The 22,659-nt window shown below is 49.6% G+C and overlaps 1 protein-coding gene across 2 annotated transcripts in view; it reads left to right on the top strand.

Annotated features, from left to right (window-relative positions):
• The window catches only part of WASF2 (WASP family member 2), a 32,668-nt gene extending 13,088 nt beyond the window's left edge, over window positions 1–19,580 (top strand). Inside the window, exons 1-9 of one of the 2 annotated variants that reach the window (XM_064471425.1) lie at window positions 3,504–3,527; window positions 3,832–3,985; window positions 7,928–8,062; window positions 8,587–8,740; window positions 9,853–9,970; window positions 11,118–11,248; window positions 12,805–12,960; window positions 14,716–15,236; window positions 15,722–19,580. In XM_064471425.1, the coding sequence (XP_064327495.1) occupies window positions 3,856–3,985; window positions 7,928–8,062; window positions 8,587–8,740; window positions 9,853–9,970; window positions 11,118–11,248; window positions 12,805–12,960; window positions 14,716–15,236; window positions 15,722–15,879 (1,503 nt within the window). In that variant the 5' untranslated portion in view covers window positions 3,504–3,527; window positions 3,832–3,855 and the 3' untranslated portion in view covers window positions 15,880–19,580. Of the gene's footprint in view, window positions 1–3,503; window positions 3,528–3,831; window positions 3,986–7,927; window positions 8,063–8,586; window positions 8,741–9,852; window positions 9,971–11,117; window positions 11,249–12,804; window positions 12,961–14,715; window positions 15,237–15,721 lie in introns of those variants that run through there. The other variant, XM_064471423.1, reaches the window with a different exon arrangement.
• Window positions 19,581–22,659: the final 3,079 nt, after the last annotated feature.

The raw sequence follows: 22,659 nt of genomic DNA, 5'->3' as shown, positions 1-22,659 counted from the left end.
CGGCATCGGCCCGTTTCCTTACAGCTCTCCCAACCAGCAGTGCTCTGCACCAGCAAAGATCACTTAACTTCTCTCCTCACACAGCTAGCAATGTGTTTCAGTTTGATGCCTTTTTTTCAATATTCATTAGAAATCTGTTGCAGACGGTTTTCTGTTTCTTAGAGGCAGCTTCCTTTTACTTTTAAGGTACTTGGATCTCCTCTCCTCTTACAGTGGGATCTGGGCAGGTCCTGTGTGGCCAGGACACATCGTTCTTGCAGCTTCTGCAAACAGCACATGTACCCCAAACTCCAGTACTGAAACAAATATAATCTTCAACATTAGTAAGCAAGTGGAAATGCTTATCTTTGCCCAAAAAATAAGGATTTTTGGCCTCGCTGTTCATTTAACTTGCCTCTGAATGGTAGGATTTAGTTATAATATATGGTCTGCGGTAGTTACGTGACAGTGACTAATGCCTGATGACCAGTCTGGCTAGCTGGGGTGGAAAACTGCTGTGCTGTCATGCCCTGACCACTGAAAGTAAAGCGGTTCTGGATGGCCCTTGCTGGTAGCGTGCTGTCAATTGGCTTCTTAATGACTCTCTTAAAGAATAAAAGCAAGAGCCTCCTGGAAAGCCTTTTTTTTTTAGGTCTGTCCCTTCCTTGTTTCGTTTGCTGTCTCTCTTCCCTGCCCCCAACTCTGTGCCTTGTGCTGTCTCCAGTGTTTTGCTTCCTCCTTCTCCCTCTGCTCTCATACCTTCTCCACACTTGATTTTCTGCCCCTCCTGACTGCTGCTTTTGAAATACACCACTTATTTTCCAATCCAGACTATTAATCTTTGTCCCACCTACTCATGAGGCATGAAGGTTTTACAGGAGCCCATTAGCTGTTATCTCTATACCTACCCTCCAAAGACTCACGGGGAAAAAACAAGGTCTAACAGTGAAGTGCCTTCTTGCGGGGACATCAGCTGCTCTTTTTGCGAATGTTGGCACCAAGCTCTGGTTGTAGGTCCCAGATTTCCTATCTGCCTGCCTCCACCCTGCAAAAACATCTGAAACCTTGAAGCTCCTTGTCCTTCCGCTCAGAGGAGAGGAAATTTTGCTTTAAAATGCCTCTTATCCCAGGGACCGTTGGCTGCTGTGAGTGCAGAAGGGTGGTTGCCCCCAGCCCATCCTGTCCTCCCTCCCTTGCTCATCTCCGGTTAATCTCCTCTTTCAGTTTGACTGCTGCTTGCTGGATCCCGATGGCGTTAGGAGCAGCAGCGGGGCAGCAGAGCCCCGTCGCCTTGGGAAGAAGCGATGCTGCCGTACTCTTTGCGAGGAGGGCTGTCGTAGCGATCACGAGGGCGAAACTCTTGATTCTGCAGTGGAGTGTGGCAGGCTGTGCTGGGAGGGTGGGGGTGGCTGGCAGGATGAGCCAGGCTATAAAGGGAGTGTTTTTCTTAGCCCTTATCTCTGCTGTCTTGCACCGGTGCAAATTCATAATGTACCTGTGCTGTACCGTTGTTACTTAAGAGTGACTTTCACCAGTACTCCTTGCTTTTAGTTTCAAAATGTGTTTTGAAGGCAAACACTTTGGGGTGGGGGCGCTTTATGTAGACACCATATTCTAAGCCTTTGTTTATTTGTGGGTATTTGAGGCTCCTCTCCATTTTCTGCCCTGTTCTCCCGATACTCGCAGAGATTAGTGGTACCTGCATTTATCTGACCTGGCTACCTCTCATCTTTTGAGGGTTGGGTTTTTTTGCTGCTTTTCACATGCATGGTCACATCTCTTCCCTGTTATAGGCTTATTTTTTCTCTTGCTGTTTTCCTTCTGTCTGTCCTGCACCTTGGAAGGTTTCCAGCTGGGTTTGGTGGATGGGCTGTCCACTCTGGCTCTGCAGATCCCACCGCGTGTGCTCCCTGGCCGAGCCCTGGGGAAGCAGGGGGGAGAAGCTCGATGCAGGCAGCCTGCAAATGCTGCCTTGTTTATGAGAGCTGCTTGTTGGTGCAGACTGCAGTCTGGGGGGAGCTGGGAAAGTTTGTCTGGCATAAAGCGCTAAAGCTGACAAAAGATTGTAGGGCTTGGGCTGTAATCGATAAAACATGGGGTATTTAGAAGCGAAGGTCGGAGTCCTTCCTTAGTTCACCCTGTTCTTTAAATATCCCAGCAGTTACTGATGGCTGCTGCAGTGGTTGGACATGGTGAAGAACAACACGGCCTTCAGTCCTCGGAGGGTCTCTGCTTTTATTTATTTGGATGCAGATCTCGCTCCCCTTTTCTATAAGGCGTACGGTTTGGGGGACCCTTTCCTTGCGCAGGGACAAGCACGCAAAATCCCTCGCATGGAGGCGTTGTAAAATGGCAACCTGCATCTGCTTGTCTGGGAGATATCCGTGCGCCCGGTATGCTGCAGCTCTTGAACCCCTCTGCCTTAATGGGTCAAATTTAGCAATTCAAAATCTGGCTTGTGAGGTAATTAGGAGGGATAATGCCCACTTCTTCCTCTTAACACCCTGATAGAAAAGCATCCAGGAAGGACTCCTGGACCTCAAAGATAAGCTGCCAGCTGCCACAGAGACTATCAAAGGGTGGCTCAAAGTCAAGAGCAAACAGCTGATTTTTTATGGTTCTTGGGTTTTTGCTGTTGGTGACAGGAAGCCATGTTCCCCAAGCTGTTAGCTTCCTGTTTTATTTTTACACCCAGCCCGGGCAGATCAGCATGCCTATCACATGGGAGCTGGCTGCTTCTCTTGGGTTGTTCCTCAGCTGACCTAGAAAAGTGATTCTTTCCCCTTCTAAATTAATCAAGAAGTTGGGGTGTATTTGCTTTCACTTAGTCTTAAAGATTTCAGGCATATATCATCAGCTCCTTGTTCTGAGCTGTTTACCCGAGTTTCCTCCTCTCTCTCGGAGGCGGACAGTCTGAGAGGGAACTGTTTGTTGCTTCAACATTTCGGCCTCTTAGCAAAGGAGATTTTTTGTTAGTTCAAGACACTGACCTGCACATAAAAGCATTTTCTGTCTAAAGCATAACTTCCGGACACTTACGGTTTGTATTTTTTTTTTTTTTTAAGAAAGAACTGGAAGTTTGTCCTGAGAGTTGTACAATCAATCTTGACTTCTTTCTGAGCACACTCTAGTCCTGCATCCTGATTAGAGCTCCCTCATCGTTAAACTGCTGTAGCACGAAAACAATGGTCCAGTGTAAACCTCGGCCCCGGGGGATTTCCCAAGGGAAGAGGGGTGCAGCCTGCAGGATAAGGAACAGTCACCAGAAAGTTTCCTGGTCAGCTGCAAGCGCTTCCTGTTGTTTCAGGAGAGCCCTGTCTCTGCTGCTCCGGGAGAGCGGCACTACGCATGCTTTGGTGTGCTGGCAGAAGCTGGGTTGTGTTAGTTGTTTGGTTTTTTTTTCTAACATCTCCCATCTTCATCCTCTTGGTTTAAGCAAACCTATTGATTGCAAGTTTAAAATATTTCTGAAGAAGAGCTTGTAAGACTCACCAAAGACGCTGTGCGCGAGCGCGGGAGGAAGGAGACTGCTCAGAGGCGGCGGATGGGTAGGAAGGGAACAACGGCTGTGGTGATGCCAGCAGCACCTTGCGTGTGGGCGAAGATGTGTAGTTTTCCATCTCTGCCTCTGTACCTGAGCTGGTGGGGCTTTGCTGTCACTGCAAGTCATAGAACAGCGGGATCATTATTTCTGATGAACCAGTTTTATAAGGGTGAGGAGGGGGGAAAGAAGGCTTATAAATAAAGCCATTTGAGAGCAGGAAAAACGAACACCATGGCTCTGGTGTGCCTGGAATTTGCGGTTGAGTAATCCTTTCCTGTTTCTTTTTTGGGTTGTTTTTCATCTTTCAGAACAGTGCCTGAAGCAGGTCCACCATGCCGTTAGTAACGAGGAACATTGAGCCAAGGCACCTGTGCCGTCAGACGTTGCCTAGCGTTCGAAGCGAGCTGGAATGCATGACCAACATCACCCTGGCAAATGTCATTCGACAGCTGGGCAGCCTGAGTGAGTACCATGGCGAGCCTGCGCGTTGCCCTCAGGAGTCGCTAGTGCTCTTTATTTAGCTCCCTTTCTACTCTCGTGTTCCTATTTCTCCCCCATCTGCCTTCCCTGGGTAATGCTAAAATGTTTTCCTAAAGAAATCTGATGCTAATTTCATATCCCTGGTCCCACTGCCTTCCCATCTAAGAGAAAATGGGGAGGGGGGGTGTGTATGTGTGTGTGCGTGCATGTGTGAGAGGCTGCAGCAAAACTGCAGATGGGAGGATGGAGCACAACTCGGGCTTGTAAAATGGGAGGCTCTCCGAGCAGCCAGGATCTTGTGTCAGAGAATGTGCCTGTAATTGCACGCGCTACTAAATGGAGCTTGACTGTGTTGAATCTACAGTGTGTCAGTAGCCTTATTTTTAATGAAAGATAATTAAAGCGCACACGCAGAAGCTGCCTGTTTGCCCCTGCTGTTTGTTGTGTTGCAAGACCCAAAGTCCCCAGTCTGAGCCAAGCGTTGCCTCTGGAGTATTGGGGGTTTGGGGCTGCTCGCTCAAATGGCGGCACAAGCTGTAGCGATGCCTGGCTCAGCTCTCCAGTGGGCTGACCGATAGCCTTGTAAAGGCTGGAGGGAAAACGTGGGCCTACGTGCCATAGGAGAAATGAAGAGTTAATTGTCATCTCTCTAGGCTGGCTCCTTAGTCTGTTGAAATGCTCTGGATTCTGATTAGCCACCTTTGCCCCTGAAGCAAGGCTTTGATAATCAAATTAATATATTGTTTAGCTTCTCAGTTGTGTCTGCAAGCACTTCTGCTTGCTCTGCAAAGCAAGTCCCTTGTCTTCCACCATAGCATGAATGTAGCAGGGAAAGTTTGGGTGCAGTCTCTTTCCAGCAGTGAAAACCATGGCTGTCGCTAAAATCTGGGCCTGTGTTTGCTGCCAGTCGGTATCACATTCTGTTGGGTTGTAGAAATGTCACTGCACAGGCAAGACCAGTCTCTCTGCTTGCGTTCAGCTGGCCGTTGTTGTTCATTTGTTAGGTCTTGTAGCCAAGATGGTTGTGGAGTGTGAGTAAAATCCACCTCGTGCATGTGAAATGATGAGGAAGAAGGCAGTAAAGCTGTGCAAATCTCAGCTGCAGAGAAAGCTAATCCCAGTCCAAAGGCATGCAGTAGGTTAGTGTGACAGAGCTGTGGTGAGATCCTTCAGGGTTAGACCTTCTTTGCACAGCTCAGATATTCAAAGCATCTCTGCTTCTACTTCCTCAGAGAGGATGAAGCGCTGGGAAGGCAAACTGCAGCCCAGTTTCTTTATCAGGAAGGTACCCTGGGAGCCTCGCTGGGCAGTGTGGGGAGGGGTGTGCGTGCTGCTGGACCAATTGTAGATACCGCGAGGAGAGCGCTGGAGGGAAAACTCTGGAGAGGTGGCTCTTGCTGACACTTGCGTGCTTGTCTGTGTAAGAGGGGAGCGAGGCAGGTGGGGAGGAAATGCTGAGCACTGTCTCTTACCGCTTCCCTAGGGTCAGCAGTACTTTGCAGTACTTCAAATGAAGCAATATTTAGAGTAACTGCTACAGAACACTTGCACCCAAATGACCAAACTCCTACCTCTCCTCCTGTTCTCTTCTTACTTCTGAAAAATAAATCCGCTCCTTCCTTGTACGCTGAGTATTACAGGAACGTAAAGCAGGTTCAGTAGGCTGTGACAGCCCTGTCAAGTGAATAATCAGCCATGCCTAGTGCACCACAGTCTCTTTACAAAGATGCAAACATAAATCTTGTCAAACTTTCATATTCCAGTGAGTTTACCCTTCGTTACTATCACAGCTGGTAGCACTTTGTATAAGTCGACTGCGTTTCTGTGTGATTTTATAGAATCCACAAGCTAAAGATGGAAAGACCTATTAAATCATGCCGTCTGTCTTCCTGCCAGTGCATGACAAAGATAATTCTGATTGTAAGCTGCACTTTTGCAGTCAAAGTAACTAAACCAAAAAATTAATCTCTGCCTTACCTCATCTGAAAGCATACATGAAACACAGAACAGTATGGGAGATGCTGGATGATAACTCTGTACAGGTGCACTTCCACAGGCAAGGGGATATGGGCCATCCCTTCTTCTCCCTTCAGGGTCAAGAGCAGTATATACAATGCTGTTTGTTTATTTTTTTATGCTTGACACACACTACTCAGCATTGCAAACCAAAGACTTTATTTTTTCCCTAGTGCTCACCGCAGTTCCTCATGAAATTCAGAAACTGGTTTCAGTTCTCATGAAAGCAGAAACCAAATTACAACTTTTCTTTCTTGAAATGTTGCTGGGAGGTCTCAAATTATCCCACAGACAAACGTTCACCCTCTTTGGTCAAATAGGAAAGTATTGTGCTGATGTTGAACATGGAGAGTGTTTCATGAAACCTGGCTGTAGCAAGAGCTACCTGGCCCTTAGGTCTCCAGAAACAAAATCCCTCTCATGAGTTGGAGGACAGCTGGTTGGGCTTGTTAATGGAGCGTATGTGGAGACTCTATTGTCCGGGAGAGCAGAGGGAGGAGGTCAACTGAAGTTAATGTCCAGCATTTGCTTTCTATGAACACTTCAAGCTGGCATTGCCACCAAAAGGGGTGGAGGAGGTTGATTTTTAACCTGGCTGGTTCTCTGTGCTTGGCAGTGTAAGGAGAACTGTGCGGGAGCATGAACAAGTAGCTGATATGTCAGTTTAGATAGCTGAAAGTATTTGTGCAGCTGGGCTTTGGGGGATGCCCTCGCGTTGCCCTGTGGAAGGGGCGCTTGTCTTCCTGTTGTGACTCACTGCAGACAACCAGATTTTCCAAAATTGCTGTTGAAGTTAGGCTTCCAACTGCTTATCCTTTCCTGAGTGTGGGAGAGGATCTTCAGAGGTAACAGATTCCAGAAGAAACTGTTGACCATATGATGATGCACTTCAAAACCAGACTGCTTATTGGGAGCCGCCTTGTACTCAACAGCCGTGGCTGGAAGTGTTTCCCATCAGTGGGAACTCCACGGGCCTATGTCTGCCGTCAGTGCCAAGTCTGTTCTGATCAGTCCTCGGCATGGTTAGGGCTCCCTGTCTTGGGTTATGCCTGAGAGCAGAACAAAAAGACAGTACTTAATGTAAGTTCTTGGTTTTCTTCCAGTTCTCCCACCTCTCTCTACCTGTGGTCATCTCTTGTTTATCCTAGATTTAAGATTTTTTAATTGTTGTTACGCTTATAAGTGGTGCAGCGAGCTCCCGATCCGAGCCCCCAGGCCCTCTCGCAGTCCAAACGATGGGTGATGTTTGTCATGGCAGCCCACTGGGCCATCCAGCCTGTTACAGAAAGAACATCCCTGTGTGAGAAGTTCCCCTTTGGTTTTGATTTAGAATAAACGTGAATGCATCAATTTTTCAGACACTGCCACCTGAAGGAACAAAAGGGTCAGTGCTTCCGTCTGTGGTTATAGCTCAGGCTCTAGGATCAAGGACTGGGTCTGCTCTCCAGTTCCAGAGTACTTTGAGCTTGTAAATACGTGCCAGTTACCCTGGAGGCAGGCCTGCTGGAGACTGGGAGCCTTTGAGATTCTCCAGAGCAATAAAAATCTAACTGTATTTGCTTGTCTAATAAACAGAACAGCAGAGAATCTTAAAGGACCTAAAGACCCATCCAGATTCAGACCAGCAGAGCGGTGTCAGCCCTCTTTATTTCATTACTCCTAATAACGACTTGAAAGTATGTCTCGATTGTTTCTTTATTGCTTGAAGATCCCTTGGAAATATCAGGTTTTGGTGGAATAGAGCGTTTTCTTCCTGGATGTTAAACTCAACCCTGACAAACTTGAAAAGAAGCATGGTTCGTTCGTTCGTTCTTTCTTTCTTTCTTCTTTCTTCAAGAAAACAAGCTGGGAGACTGAATATGGTCTGATGTGGCTCATGAGGGTAATGTGGACACTTTAATATTCCAGGTAAATTTGCAGAAGACATATTTGGAGAGTTGTTTACTCAAGCCAACACCTTTGCCTCTCGGATGAGCGTTCTAGTCGAGAGAGTTGACCGCTTGCAAGTCAAAGTCACTCAGCTGGATCCCAAAGAGGAAGAAGGTAATGGAGTGGAGCGCAGTCCTTGCAGACCAAGCGTGGTAAAGATTCTTATTGAGTCAGCGTGGTTGGTTCACGGCCATAAAATGAGCATGATCCTGTGATGGGGTTGGAATGTCTTCTCTTGGACTAAGAGGGACCATTTCCTCCCCTCCTGAAAAAGCACTGTGCTGCTCATGTGGACAGCCTTTCTGGCTGAGTCTAGATTTGCTCATTAGCACGTCTCCATGTGGAAGCTCACTTTTCAGCAGTTTGATAGCGGTGCACTTCTTGAGTCTTGGTCGCAGAGGTTTGAAACCACATTGGCAACTCTCGGGAGAGCTGTGTCTATACAGCAGCAGATCTTGGCACGGCATGATCTGAGATTTTCTGGGTTTCCCAAGAGATCTGTGGGAAAAGGAACCTGACCTTAAGAAGTGCTAAGCATGCCAAGAACTCCAACTGAAATCAGATGTTCGCTACTTGATCTTCAGTGTCATTGGCCTGGGTCAAGCTGTTCTTCACTTGCTCTCTCGTCTTTCTTACAGTCTCCCTGCAAGGCATTAACACCAGGAAGGCCTTCAAAAGCTCCACTACTCAGGACCAGAAGCTCTTCGACAGAGATTCTCTCCCTGTGCCTGTCCTTGAAACCTATAGGACCTGCAATACTCCTCCACCTCTCAACATTCTCTCACCTTACAGGTATGGCTGCAACACCACCTTGGCCCCTTGTTCCCTTGCAGAGGAGAAGCTCTTCCTCCTGACGTGCCAGGGAGGTAACTTCCCGTCCCGTGTTGTACTGAAGTAGCTGTTTCCAACGGGAAATCGAGTTGCTAAACTGAGATCCACCAGGAAACCTCCATGCTCTGGATTGCATGAAACTTTGCTTTTGGGGCTGTAAAAATGAGCGTAGCTAGAAAATTTTTTGGTTACCTGGTGTCACTTTTGTGACTGCCTTGGGGCGAGGCTTGGCTGGCACTGCATAAACATGCTAGGTGTTGTGCAGATGATGCATTTTTCTTGTGCTTCTCTGTAGCCCTGTGGCTGCTTTCCAGCAAGCCGCAGTGCAAACTGCAGAGCATACATCTGTAAATGGCTCTCACCCAGGTGGGTGCAGCAGGCTCCTGTAGATCTGGAGATGCTTTCTGTGGCCTTCTGTGCCTGGTCTGAGACATCTGATGTGACCTATGCTGGCTGTGTAACCAGTTCTCCTGAGCAGTCTCCTCTCTGATTTCATCTTGTAGGTAGTAGAAGTAAAGGGGGTCAGAATACAGAGACTTAGCCCACATCCATAAATATCTTTTGAACAGGTAAAAAGTAATTACAGATAGCTGGAGGCAGCTGTCTTCTGCCAGACGCGGCTGCACTGCAAAGTAGGAGGAGAGAGTGTGTGTGTGTGTGTGTGTGCTCACTCATGAGTTTCAAGGATGCTGCTGGTCTGATTTAGGGTTCCTGGGCTGGAGAAGGGCTTTTTTCACACCAAAAATACAACACAAACAAGTGGGAGTTGAAGTGAGAGACCTGCTGCTCTCTTGGTGATCGTTCAGAGCAGTTGAGCTCTTCAGGTACTGAGTAAAGGAGAGTTTGCGCGAGAGATAAAGCGATGGCAAGTGGGAGAGCCGGGACCTGTGGGGCTGTGGGTCTGCTGCCTGTTCTGAAATGGAGGACAGAGGCGAGAGCAGCATGTTTGACCTCACTGCAGACTTATTAAACTGCCATCTGTGGTTGTGCCTTGTGTTTTCTTTGGGCTTCCAACAAATGTGTGACTTGGTCCTTGTTTGTGTGTGTTTTTTCCACCCCCCTCCCTGTTCTAGGGATGATGGCAAAGAGGCGCTTAAGTTCTACACAGATCCTTCATATTTCTTTGACCTTTGGAAAGAGAAAATGCTTCAGGACACCAAGGATATTATGAAAGAGAAGCGGAAACATAGGGTGAGGAAATGGGAGATCTCTGCCAACAGAGGCATGTCAGGGAAGAATAGGAGGTGGGAAGTGTTAATGAATCTCGGACTCCAAAGTTGCTATCCAAAATTCAGGTTTTCTCTCTTAAACTCTTCAGGGATCAATTCAGCAAAGTTTTTATCTGGTTTACTCTCATCCTTGATAATTAAAAAAAGAAAACAAAGATACCCTTAATCTGTTTTTCCAAATGCCACCGTCTTTGTATGGTTATAATGGCTTAATTTGTAGTCCTCAAACACAGCGCTGGTGCAGTCAGCAGGGGAGAAAGTTGTCTTGAAGTCTTTTCTGCACTTATGATATTGCACAGGGGTCTGTTCAGTGTTGAAGCAGTGCAAATCCCACTGCCCCAGCACCACAGTGTGTTGTGTGGTGTAATAAATTCTACTGTGGAAGAATAAAGGAAGGAGAAAAGGTCCCTTCAGGAGTGCGAAACTGGGCCCTAATGTTAAATCGGGGGCAAGCAGGGGCTTAATGAAACCATTTAAGCTGAAAATGCCAGGTACAGTTCCTGGTTTGGTTGCCTCGGGATTTGGACCCGTGTTTACCAACGCTGAAACTTAGTCCATAAAAGATGCAGTTTGAGCATACTTTATTTAGCTTTTGAGCAACTGGAGTATTAACTATCAAAACAGATAATGATTTTTTTTTCCCCCTCAAAATAACAAAGGAGAGATTTAGGGCATGTTAGAATACAGAGAGTGAGTCTAGCTGCAGCCCAGTTCTTTGTGGGCTAGTGTGCTTATTGCACCCCAAAGCACGTAACACCAGCAAGGCGATGGTGAGATTTGGCAATCTTGACACAGGGGCCAAAAACTGAATTGATGTGGGAAACCGAGCTTTCACTCTGCCCTCAAGGTGGTCACGCCGGGAGTAACGATGGCATCATGTCTGGGCGGCACTGGGGAAATCTGATGCTGTCTTTCTTTTTTTTTTTTAATGCTATCTGTGCTCCAACTTCTTTGTATGGGAGATCTTTGGAGCTTGGAGCAATCAGGGAAGTAAATTAAAAATCCTGGCCCTCTTTGAGACTCTATCTTCTTGAAACTGCTACAGGTCTGTCTTATTCCCAGGGAGCTTAAAGCAAAATAAGGCTTCTGTTTGATTCCTCCTCCCTTAGAAAGAGAAAAAGGAGAATCCGAACCGGGGAAATGTGAATCCGCGGAAAATCAAAACCCGGAAAGAAGAGTGGGAGAAGCTGAAAATGGGACAAGAGTTTGTTGAGTCAAAGGACAAACACGGTCCTGCCGGGTAAGCAAGTCTGGGGCTCTCTGTTCAGCTCCCCGGCGAGGGGGAGCGGGCGTGCGTTGTTGATTGTAATGCAGTTCACCCTGCTCTGCAGCTTCTCCAGATCTGCTGCACAGTGCGGATCGATACTGCCACTAATCAGATTCTCCAAAGTAAATCCGTCTGCTGATTTAAAATTTGCTAAATAAATCAGGGAGCTACATGGTTTGAACAAGGTGGCAGGAACAGCTTTGGTAGCGAGTCTGCTCTCAGCTGCCTGTCTTGTGGGCACAGAAGTGTTGAGAGCTTTGGCTCCCTACCCCATCGCGATGCCCTTCCCATCACACCTAGCCTCTGGGCCTTACGCTGAGGAGCAGGGTGGCATCTCAGTGGTATTGTGTGATTGCTTTGTTACATTTCACAAATGGCTCTTCACACCCGAAAGTTGAAGCGGGGGCTGTCCCCATCCAAGTATTTCAAGCCACAGATCTCTCTTTAGCGCTTCTGGCTTGGGAATTCATTTAACTTTTGACACCAGCGAGGCTGGAAGCAGCCCGAGTTCCCCACAATGCACTTCGCGCTTGCTCGCTCCTTGCAGCTTCCTTTCATATAAGAAAAATCTCTCTTTAAATCACACTCTCCAGCTAAAAATAAAACTTGCTTTTAGTTTAATAGGAGAACAGGTTTGGTTTCTAGCAGAGGAATCAAGCGGCACAACAGCACATTTTTCTTGCTCCTCTCTTCTCTCGTGTAAGCATGTTTGTGCATTTGAATTCGCTTGAGGTCCAGAGCCCCCAGGAATGGGGTGGTTCCACCACCCCGCAGTGAAATGAGCTCACTGAAAGCAGAGTGTGAGAGTGGTCTCTTCCTTCAGTACTATTTCAGCTTTGGAGACTTACTTTTAATGGCATCGCTGTTTCTTGGGTTCCTTTTGATATTCTGTTTTCAAGCTTATTTTTTGGCATCTCTGAGTACCTCTTCTTTTTTTGCCGCTGATGATACCCGCTGTAACTGGGAGTCCTTCGAGTCCAGGTTGGTCAAAACACTCTTAAAGTGCTTTTTCTATAATAAAATGTTAAGAAAAATATTTTTTAAATATTTCATTTTGGTGTTTTCTTCTTCACTAAAATACATACTCATGCTGTTCTGGTGTGTGGTAGCAGTAAACACACATGAGAGCATCTGGGCAAATTCTAGCAAAAGAATTATGCAGAGCAAACTAATACAGCTGGATGTGGTTCTTCATATAGGATGCTTCGAGAAATAGAGACTTTTTTTTTTTTAAATGTTGCTTTAAGGTTTTGTTTTGTGTGTCCTGTTGTGGTGGTTGATAAGGATCCACCTAAAGGCAGGTCCCACTGTGCTGGGAACAGCCGTTCCTGCTAGAAAGCCTCATTTCTAAATCTTGCAGGTCGAACCAGCCACGTGGTTAATATCACTGCTGTTTGGTGGCTGAACTGCTGCACAGTTGTTTGTTGTAACCCTTCCAGGAGGCAAAGCTCTTGTGAGTGCAGGGGGAAATGAGCTTTAGCTGTTGCCTTGAACTCTTTAAAAAAATTGCTTGTCTTGCTTTCACTCAGGTACCCCTCAAACGTGGTGTATCAGAACGGCAGCATTGGTTCAAACGAAAGCATGGACGTGAACTGCTACCCGCCACCGCCGCAGACTGACTCTATTGTGCCACCACCTCCTTCGTTCCCAGATGACAGCCTGCCTCCACCCCCGGTGGAATTTAGGTAAGCCTACGGGATCCCTTCTGTCACCAAGGAGTAGTAGGTGGTGTAAAAGGATGACATGAGACAGGCTGAGATAGTTCAGCATAACTTCCTAACGGGTGCTGTATGGGAACCAGAATGCTCCTGTCTGGAGGGGAAGTGCAACTGCAGGCAGGGACAGAGGCGCAGGCAGCACAGCTCTCCATAAATCCCAACTGTGTCCTTGTTCCCTTACCGAAGGGGAGAATGAGAGCTAGAGCAGAGTTATTTCCCTTTCTAGAGGAGCGGGGTCCCAAGTAACGGTCTGGCTCCCTTGCATGAGTTTTCCAACGCAGTTGTCCCAGATCACGTAGACTCACGTTCCTGAATGTAGACTGACGTTCCTGATAGAACCGCGTAAAGAATGGCTTCTTTTCGCCTCTGTTTTTTGTTACCATTTGCCCTATGATCTTTGACAAACGCACAATGTGGGCGCTGAAGATGTAGATGTAGTTAAATTTAAGACTTGAGCACACCAGCTGACTTCTTCCCAGAGACTTCAGTGCAAGTTCAGGGCAGCTGCTTTGTATCAGATGAATTGGTGACTTCCAGTCACCTCTGAAGATGAGAATTACGGTCCAGCGGTGGCTCAAGACAAAGGGTGAAACAAGAGAGTAGATTTTTTTTAAAGGCAGTAAAACAGAGTCAAGAGTAACAGGAGGAAGTATGTCTGATAGACAGGACTGTGTTAGTTTATCTCCATCTTATCCAAAGGCAGCAATGCTGCAGAAAAGGCTCTTCTGATGTGTCAAAGAGACCAAGCACTCCACTCTGCAGCATGTTCCTCTAGAGCGGAGCAGAAACGAGCTTTCAGATGAAGCTTACACTGCTTTATGCAGTTGCTTAGATCTCTGCCTAGCCACAGAGATCTCCCCTCTCTGGGTTTGTTTTGGTGGTTGTTTTTAAAGAACCAGGGGAGCTAGGTTTGATCTCCAGTAGTCTGTCTTGGATCAGCACTGTGCACTGCTAAAAACTGTGACGTTTTTGTGGTAAATGTACCTTATTTTTATGTTTTACCATGGAAGGAGATGTCAATTTAGGGCTTCCTTTATGCGTGCGTAGGATATTACGGTATCTTATGGGCAGTAGTGTTTTCTGGTATAACACAGCTTCTGTAAATGGGAGATTCAGTCACTCAGGAATTGGTGCTTTCCTTAAAAGCACGTTGGGTTTCCATGTCTTCCTCTTCGCTCCCCACGGCGAGCTATGAGACATGGCTGCTGCACTCCAGCTCTGAGCCGTGGAATCCAGTGAAGAGATCTGTTCCTAGCAGGTGTTCAGAGCATATGCTTTCCTGGCACACCCACCAGTCCTTGTGCGATTTATCACGGTAGACATCCCTGCTTGGCGTGTCATAAGTCTGACCTCAGCATGGAGGGGTAGTGGCTTGCATTGCTGCAGGAGCTCTTAAGCCAGGAGGCTGCTCTGAGCTCAGACGTGACGCCTGGCCTCTGGCGGAGAGGTGAGATGGCTCATGTTCTTGTCAGCCTGGGAGATGGGACGGACGATAGCATTTCTGCCAGTCCCCAGAAGCTTTCCTTTGTTCTGGTGGTGTAGGCCAAAAGAAACACTGTGAGGGAACTAAAACCAAGGAGTGAGGTCTCATGGAAATACCAGTTAAAGCTGGAACTTAGATTTTTGTCTGGACACGTGATTTGCACTAACATTGAGATTGTACGGTCTAATCTGGCCTCACAGCTAATAGGCTTATTTCTCTCTCTCCTTCTGTTGCAACAGCTATCCTGTAGACAACCAAAGAGGTTCTGGTTCTGGAGGGACCAAACGATCCAGCCTGGTTAGCCCAAGTCACCCACCTCCAGCTCCTCCGATCGGATCCCCCTCAGCAGCCAGGCCGGGCTTTGCTCCCCCTCCGGCGCCGCCGCCACCACCGCCACTGATGGGAAGCACCCCGCCTCCACCACCTCCCATGGGCTTCCCATCCCCGGGAACCCCACCACCACCCTCGCCTCCTTCTTTCCCTCCTCACCCCGAGTTTGCTGCCCCACCACCGCCACCGCCTCCTCCAGCAGTTGAATATACCAGTGTGCTCCCACCTCCGCTGCCGCAGCCAGGCAGTGGGAGCGCGCCGCCTCCCCCTCCACCACCGCCGCCTCCTGGCCCGCCGCCTCTGTCTTCCAGTGGCCTGGATGGTCCCCCACCCCCTCCTCCACCCTCAGACACCTCCGCCTCCAAGCCCAAGTCATCCTTGCCTGCGGTTAGCGATGCCAGGAGTGATCTACTTTCAGCTATTCGTCAAGGTAAGGTTTTGTTTCAATACCAACTCTCCTTTACCTCTGGAAAAAACCCACAGTATCCAAGTGAGAGCACTTGGGAGCCATCACATGAGCAGTGGTGCGACTGCCTCGCTGCTCAAGACCTGACCCTTGAGGTCCCTCCTTGTCTGCCCACCCTGATGACAACCTCACTAGGTTTTACGCCTCCGCCTGCACCTTTGGAGACGGCGGTGCTGGAATTGGTGCGGTCCAAGTTTGCGAGTGGATTGAATGGTGGTGGTGTTAACCCCTCGGAGGAGACGGAAACGATTCGCTTCCCATTCCACCTGCCCACCCAGGCTGTCTTGGCTGTCATTCACCACCAGTGTTATCCCACAGCGTGTCCAATACTCACTGGCACAGGACAGGCTGCCTTGCGCGGAGGATTGTGTCAAAGGGATGGCTGCTTTGGAGATTTCAGTGTGACCAAAGCCTTCACGTGATTCCTTCCGTTGCCTTCTTCCCAACAGGCTTCCAGCTCCGCAAGGTGGAGGAGCAGCGGGAACAGGAGAAGCGGGACGTTGTGGGCAACGATGTGGCAACCATCCTGTCACGCCGCATCGCTGTGGAGTACAGCGACTCTGAGGACGACTCTTCGGAGTTCGATGAGGACGAATGGTCGGATTAACCATGGTCCTGTCCCCTTCTTCCCCTTCTCTCCTGGGTTAACGTCTTCCTAAAGAATCAGGTGGCCAAACCTTCCACCACTTCCTTTCTCATCCCGTAACCAAAGATGTGCCAAGGGTTTTCAGACAACCAGCAGCATATCTCCCCTCTCCCTCCCCCTCTGGCTTTGGCAGGACTTTGTGCTCTGCCTTTCCAAAAGGTCTCCTCACTGACACTGAGGACGCGGTGTTGGGATTTAGCTGGAGGGGGTGTAACGGTTGCTTATTTAAAAGAGAGCTAAACCTCCAGATTCTCGATGCCACCAGGCAGAGCACATATAAACCCTGCATCCTGAGGGATTTTTAAAGTAAAGATGGATGATCCTGTTGTGGCCGCGTGGCCTTTCAGATGAAGGACATTTTCAGCTAGTTTTCTCATTGCAACAGCAGACAGTTGATCTGATGGCTCTTCCCTTCCAGTGAATACTGGTAGTGCTGCAAGAAAATGGGCTTTAAATGTCAGTTCTCTGCTGCATCCCACTGTCAAATAATCAGGTTTTGGCAATAGTGCACAATTCTTTCCCCTCTGACCCCCTAGTATTATTTCCAGACTGCCCTGCGTGGGGTGCGCTTCCCGGCTCTAGGGCTGTGGAGTGCATTGGGTGCAATGTGAGGAGGGACTGTTTGTTTTATTTTATTTTAAAAGCTGCCTTTACCTTCCTCAAATCTCCTGGACTGCTTTGCCGAGTCTGCCAAAGGAGACTTGTACAAAGGGATGCAAAGCCAGAGCAGAACGGTTGCTCGGCTTCCCGCTTCTGGGAGAGCAGAGCCGCTGCCCCACTGAGACGCATCTGTGTGGTCAGCGCTGAGTGGTGGCGAAACTCCGCTTTGCTGATTTCTCCAGCTCATGCTGAGAGTGTGTTTAAAAAATGAAAAATTAAAAAAAAAAAAGAAAAAAAAAAAAGCCTAGAGCAGGGAGATGGTGTGGGGAGGGTTCTCTGAACACCAGGCACTTTGATCTTTTTGGCCTGTTCAGGGCGATGCTGCAGTCCGTTTGAAGAGGTGCTTTTTCTAGCAGGGTGACCGTACTTCTTACACAGGGACTTGAGTAGCAGAAAATGCTGGTTATTACCTTTGCTTCCTCCTCCCTTCCACCTGAGGAGGGGAGTTCATGTGCCTAAAAACGTCTTGTGTGTGAACTGCGTTGCCCATCAGTTACATCAGACCTAACCTACGTCTCTTCCCATAATTTTGTTATTAGAATTCATTAGTTAATTTTAAGAAAACGTTTTTTTTTCTCCTCACTAACAGTATGGGTTCCCAGGCTGCTCAGTACAGGTACAGTACTGGCAGGGGGAGAAAATGGTGAACTTGAACTAGCTGACCTAGGTTTTATATTACCTTCCATAGAGTATGAGAGTGTCTTGGAAATGTAGAAACAAATACCCCTGATGCTACAGATGTGTATTTTAATTTGGACATGACTCAGTCAGGGTCATGCAAGAAAGCAATTCCAAAGCCTTTTCGAGATCATGGGTCCAGCTGTCGTGGGGTGGGACTGTTAAGAACAACTCTCCCACCTCTTTGCCTTTCCTATTGTAAAGTATTTTGCCAGCCTGTGCCTGTTCTTTCTTCTCTGGCTTGCCTCGTTTAATGATGTTCCTGATACCTGGAACGCCAGGCCCAGCCCGAGGCTGCCAGGCTGCTGAAAATCCTTCTTGGGGTTTGATTGATGGCTTCAGTTTGTGCCATTGAATTCTTACTGATTTCTTGTGTGTGTGTGCGCGTGTGCATTTTTAATCTTTGAAAGAGCAGATGAGGGCCTGGAGGATGGGCTTTTCTGGGGTGCGGATCAAGCCGAGATCCAGTGCGACCCTGAGCACAATCAGGAGAGATTTACTGGACCGCTACGCCATCAGATTTTTGTCTGCAAATCAGCTGCTAGGCAGGATGCAAAGGGCATCCCGATGGGCTGGGAACATCTGAGCGGTGCTAGTTCCAGGTTCTGGAAGAGGGAACAAACCCCTCGAGTGCCAGCGAGCCATCGTGCAGTGGAGGGACTTGGAAATGCAAACTGATTATTGCTGCGAGCTGGGTAAGGGGAGCTAGAGGAGAATCGCTGCCTCTTGTTTTTCTGCTCTTTCTGTAAGCATCCTCCTCTGGCTTCTCTCGGAGACAGGTTCCTGGGGAAAACAGACCTTTAAGCTAACCCGGGCTGACAGCATTATCACACAGGGAAGCGAGGAGCTCGCAAATGCCAAACCTGGGTTAATTTTAAATTGCCTTAACTAGACTTGTCCCCTGTTGGGAAAGGGGAGCGAGTATTCCTGTCGTGTGAAATACAGGAAGGTGCCATATTCTCTGTGACCCAGATGGATGGTCTGTCAGGCAGGGCCGTGCCTGGGGGCAGTAGGGACACGGTTGCCCCACGCGCTGCCTGTTGCACAAGGATGCTGTGTGGGCGATCTGGCATGGCCGCGGGTGGAGTCGGCTCTCCGACTGCCTCGCCTGCTTGCAAGGCCCTCCTGGCAGCGGGAGGGACGCTGCTTTGTCCGTGCAAGCCTGCTGTAACCACCCTCTGCTTTCGAACTCCCACCCCGAGGTGAGAATCAAAACTGCTGGATCCTAAACGGAAGAGTTGTGGACAGGTAGGGAAGGTTGTTGTGTTGGTTTGGGGCTTTCTGGTTTTTTTAAACCTCCTTTGATGGCAAAATGCAGTGGTATGAGCCTAGCACGGAGATCCCTGAGAAACAACTGGTGTAAAGTGACCGTCTTTGAGTATCGTTGCAAAATCGCAGAGCGCTGGGCCACCAAGTAGGCTTAATATTTCTTAAACCAGTAGGGGAAGAGGAGAGGTGCCAAAAACAACCTTTGCAAGACAGAGCAGCTGTGCTGTAACTGCGGGGCTGCTGCCCCATGTAGACCGAGGGCCTGTGCTGGACTCCCCTGCCATCTTTGTCATTTCGTGTTAACTTACTCTTTCCCCCCCTTTTCCCACGTAAGGCTGGGTCGAACGGCACGGCGGGCGAACCTCAAGCATTTCACAAAGCCAAGAGCGAGAGCTGGCAGCTGCGGTCCTCCCAGTCTTTCCATTTCAGCCCGAGCCGTGTCCATATGGAGACGCAGAGCCGGAGCAGCCATTTCGCCAGTCCTGGGAGCCGTTTGCTTGGGGCGTGCTCGCTCCCTCCCCGCACACGGCGAGTTTGGGCAGGCCGCCGCTGCCTTCCTCTTCCCGGCGCCGCGCTCCTGGTTAAACATTCTCCCGGTGTCCTCGCCCGCAGTGCTTGGCTGCTGCTCCCGGCAGCCTTTCCCCCGCCGCCCCCCTTCCCGCGCTCGCAGGGAAAGCCTCGTCCCGGCTCCCTGGGCTCAGCCTGGAGCCTCATCCGCAGTCGGTGACCTTCACTGCTTTCTCCTCTCCTTATCAGACCCAAAGCACCAGACCAGATCGAGGGAAGGGGGCTCCTGGAGGTCCCAGATGGCCGAGAAGCCGTGCGGAGTGTCGTTTCAGGGAAAGGATATATATATATATATATTTTATTTTGGGGTTTTTTTTTTCAGTCCATGAACTTAATTTAACATGCCTCTTTTGAAAGTACCTGCCCTTGACGGGCTCCGGCGGGGAGCTGGCAGGCAGGGCCTCGCGTGGGGCAGATGCAGCTGCCCCGGGTCAGGTTTCATTGCTGTTGGATTTCGGGGGGTTGCTTTCTTTTCCTTTTTTTTTTTTTTTTAAACAAAGCCTTGAAGTGGGAAGTGGATCCGATTGTTTTTATTACTGTATTAACATTCGTTTAAATTCATTTCAGAAACTAACCTATTTTTCTTCCTGATTAGAATGTCATAGAATTAGACGAGCTGTAACCCTCCTGAAGTGCCTTATTTTCCTAATGATATAAATATATTTATAAGAGTAATTATTCCACTTGTGTCTTAGGGGTTTATCGCTGAGCAGAAGGTATGGTGGGAGGAGGGATGGGAAGTGCCCTCAAAGGACCCGGCCAGGCCAGGGATCGGAAGGGCGATGTTTGACGGCTACTCTCAGGGTGCAGGGGGTTGCTCACTTCAGACCAAAGGGGTTTCAGCAGTGAAACTCTGCTTAGAAAAAAGACAAAGGAAAAAAATTTAAAAAATAAACCAAACAAACCCCAAACCCCAACCTCATGAGCAAAAATACTGTAGACTTGTTTGGTTTTCTTACCCCTGCAAAAAAAAAAAAAAAGCCAAACAAAACACTGATGGCCAAACTCTGCCGCCTCGTGTGCACGGATGCAGCGGGCGTAGAGCCCGCTTTAAAGGGAGCGGAGCCCGCTCCGTGTCCGTACCTGTGCGTCCCGGCGCAGACTCGCTGCCTTCTGTTTTCCCGTGTAACGTCTGTCTGTGCTTTCCCTGTCGGTTGCTGTGTAAGCCAGGCTTTCCTGCTGCTTTTTTATTTTTTTTATTTTAAATAATCAGCTCAGTAACCTCTGGATGAAGAACCTAATTGCAAAGAGTTTTTTGTAATGTACATGTAAAAAAAAAAAAAAGACAATTTTTTGATTCTTTTTTAAAACTGTAAAATTGATAAAACCTTTCAATCCAACCGGCGCCTGCGTGTGTTACTCCGGGCGCGTGTTGGGGAGCCGCGGCGTGGTCCTTCGTGCGTGGAAGGTGGCTGGTGCCGGGCAGAGGGGCTGCTGCGACTTGGCTGCGTGTCGCTTCTCCTGCCCGGGAGCGCAGGGAGGCGCCGGGCCGCGTGAGCGCCTCGTGCCCGTGCAACTCGTGTCCTGTAGTGCGTCTCACGGGGCTGCCGGGGTGTAATTTGGGGGACCCGGCTGCGTTCGGTGTTCCGAGGGCGCCTGGGCCGTGTCCTGTCCGCAGGTGTCTGGGCAGAGGGACGAGGGAAGCCAGCGGGGCCCGAGGTGTCTTGCAAATGCCGTCCACGTAGAAGCCTCTTCCAGCACCAAAACGCGGCCGTGCCAAGGTGGGTTGAGGATTATCGATGGCGGTAGTTCGTGCTGCCTGCGGTGGGTAACGGCGCCAAGGAAGCGCTATCCAGGAGGAGATACCAGCCTCCCGCGTGTGCTCCCTGCCATACGAAATGAGCCCGTGCTCCATCTTGCAGGAGCGGAGCCGCTGCAGCTGGGGTGGGAGGGGGCTGCTTCTGCTTGCCTTTTTTTTTTTTGCCTCCATTTCAGCTGCTCAAGGTCCCTTCTGCAGTTAATCTGCCTGGCCCCAGCCGCAGCAGCGATGGCTCCTGGCCCTGTTTTCAGGTGCCTTGTCTGGGTTTGGTACGTGAGCCTGTTGTGCGGGTGTATTTTCTTGCCGGTCGGTGGAGAGCAACAAAAGGATCCGTCCCTGCTGCTCCTCGTCCCTGCTTTTACCACGAGCTTTGCTCTGCCAAATTCCCTTGGCTTCTAGGCGACACCCGTGCGCTCGCTCTGCAGCGCTGTGCCTTTCTTGGCTGACAATAGTCCCTGGCTGCAAAACCTCATTAGATTAATTGGCCTTGCCAGCTTCTGAACAAGCAAGCCCTTTAGTCGTGCTGGGGCGCGGAGGGCAGGGGAAGGAGGGATCTCTTGGGCTTCCACGCTCCCTGGTGCTGCGTGTCCCGGCGCTTGGCTCCGTCTCGAATCCAGGAGGTGCAGCCGGCGCCCCTGGCTCCCTTGTCTGCATGGGTGCGGCTGTGGCCAGGGCTAACTTGGTGCCTCTGCTTTTTTGGGGTACATGCTAGCACACAGCCCAGCGTTTTTGGGTTACCAGCCCTTGAAGGTCATCTTTGGGAACTGGGGTGTGCATCAGTGAGCGTCGTGCTGGTTTGCCTCCCTAAAAGACAGGGAAGTCTCCATGCCAGCTCCACCTGCCTGCGTAGCCCGCCTGCCCCTGGCAAGGAGGTGACACTTCACCCTCTGCTGGCAACCCATGGAGCCCGGGGGAGCCCCTGGAGAGCCCAGAGCCTCCCCTCCGCCCCTGCTCCCCAGCTCAGGGTTTAGTTCAGTGCAGGGAGGAGAGAGAAGCCCAGCAGCGAGATTAATCGTGTGCTGGTGCTCTCAGAGCCCGAGCCCTTTCTGTGAGCAGCCGTTTCTTATGGAGGAGCTGATTGCAGCTGGGGGAGAGTCTCTCGGGCTCTGCTGTGCCTTGGCACTCTGGCCTTGGCCCCAGCCTTTGATGTGTTTGCCTGTCTGTCTCTTCCACGGAGCTCGGCACCGGATCACAGCTGGCCGGGCTCTGGCTTCATAGGAGCCCCTGTCTCCAAAGACCTATTTAATTTTCTCCTTCAAGGTGGTGTTAGCAACACCCAGAAGATGCTGCCGGCTGCCTTGGATGAGTGGGCTGCGTGTCCTTTCCACGACTGACGTCAGCTTCTCTCCCTTAATTCCCCCTCTGGGACCAAAGCGAGTGCAGGCGCTGCCAGCTCTGATCAGCGTTAACAGCCTGCTCTCCCAGTGTGTGGCAGCGCTCTGCCTTGCCAATGTCACCCCCGACTCGCGCTGCCTTCGTTAGCCAAGCATCCATGGGTGGTGGGAGAGCACTACCCTCTTCCAACTCCCCGGGAAGGGCCCGCTGCCAGCAGAGAGTCCCCATTTCTTGCACGTAGGTGTGCTGAGATGGCAGCTCAGCCCCTGTAGAAATGGCTGACTCCTTCTCTCTCGCTCTCTTTCTGCCTTTTTCTTTTTTTTTTTTTTTTCCCCTTCTCCCTCCTCCCTGCCTTTGCTGTTGCCTACGCGGTTGTGTGGGGAAGGCAATCGGCTCCCGTGCTGCGGATGGCTTTATCTGTAACTCTTCCATCTGCTCACAGCAGCTCACAAATAACCACGGGGTGCCAGAGG

This window comes from Phalacrocorax carbo, chromosome 22 (assembly GCF_963921805.1).
Source record: "Phalacrocorax carbo chromosome 22, bPhaCar2.1, whole genome shotgun sequence".
NCBI lineage: Eukaryota > Metazoa > Chordata > Aves > Suliformes > Phalacrocoracidae > Phalacrocorax > Phalacrocorax carbo.
The sequence above is the reverse complement of the archived record's forward strand: the minus strand, read 5'-3'. Positions and strand labels throughout refer to the sequence as shown.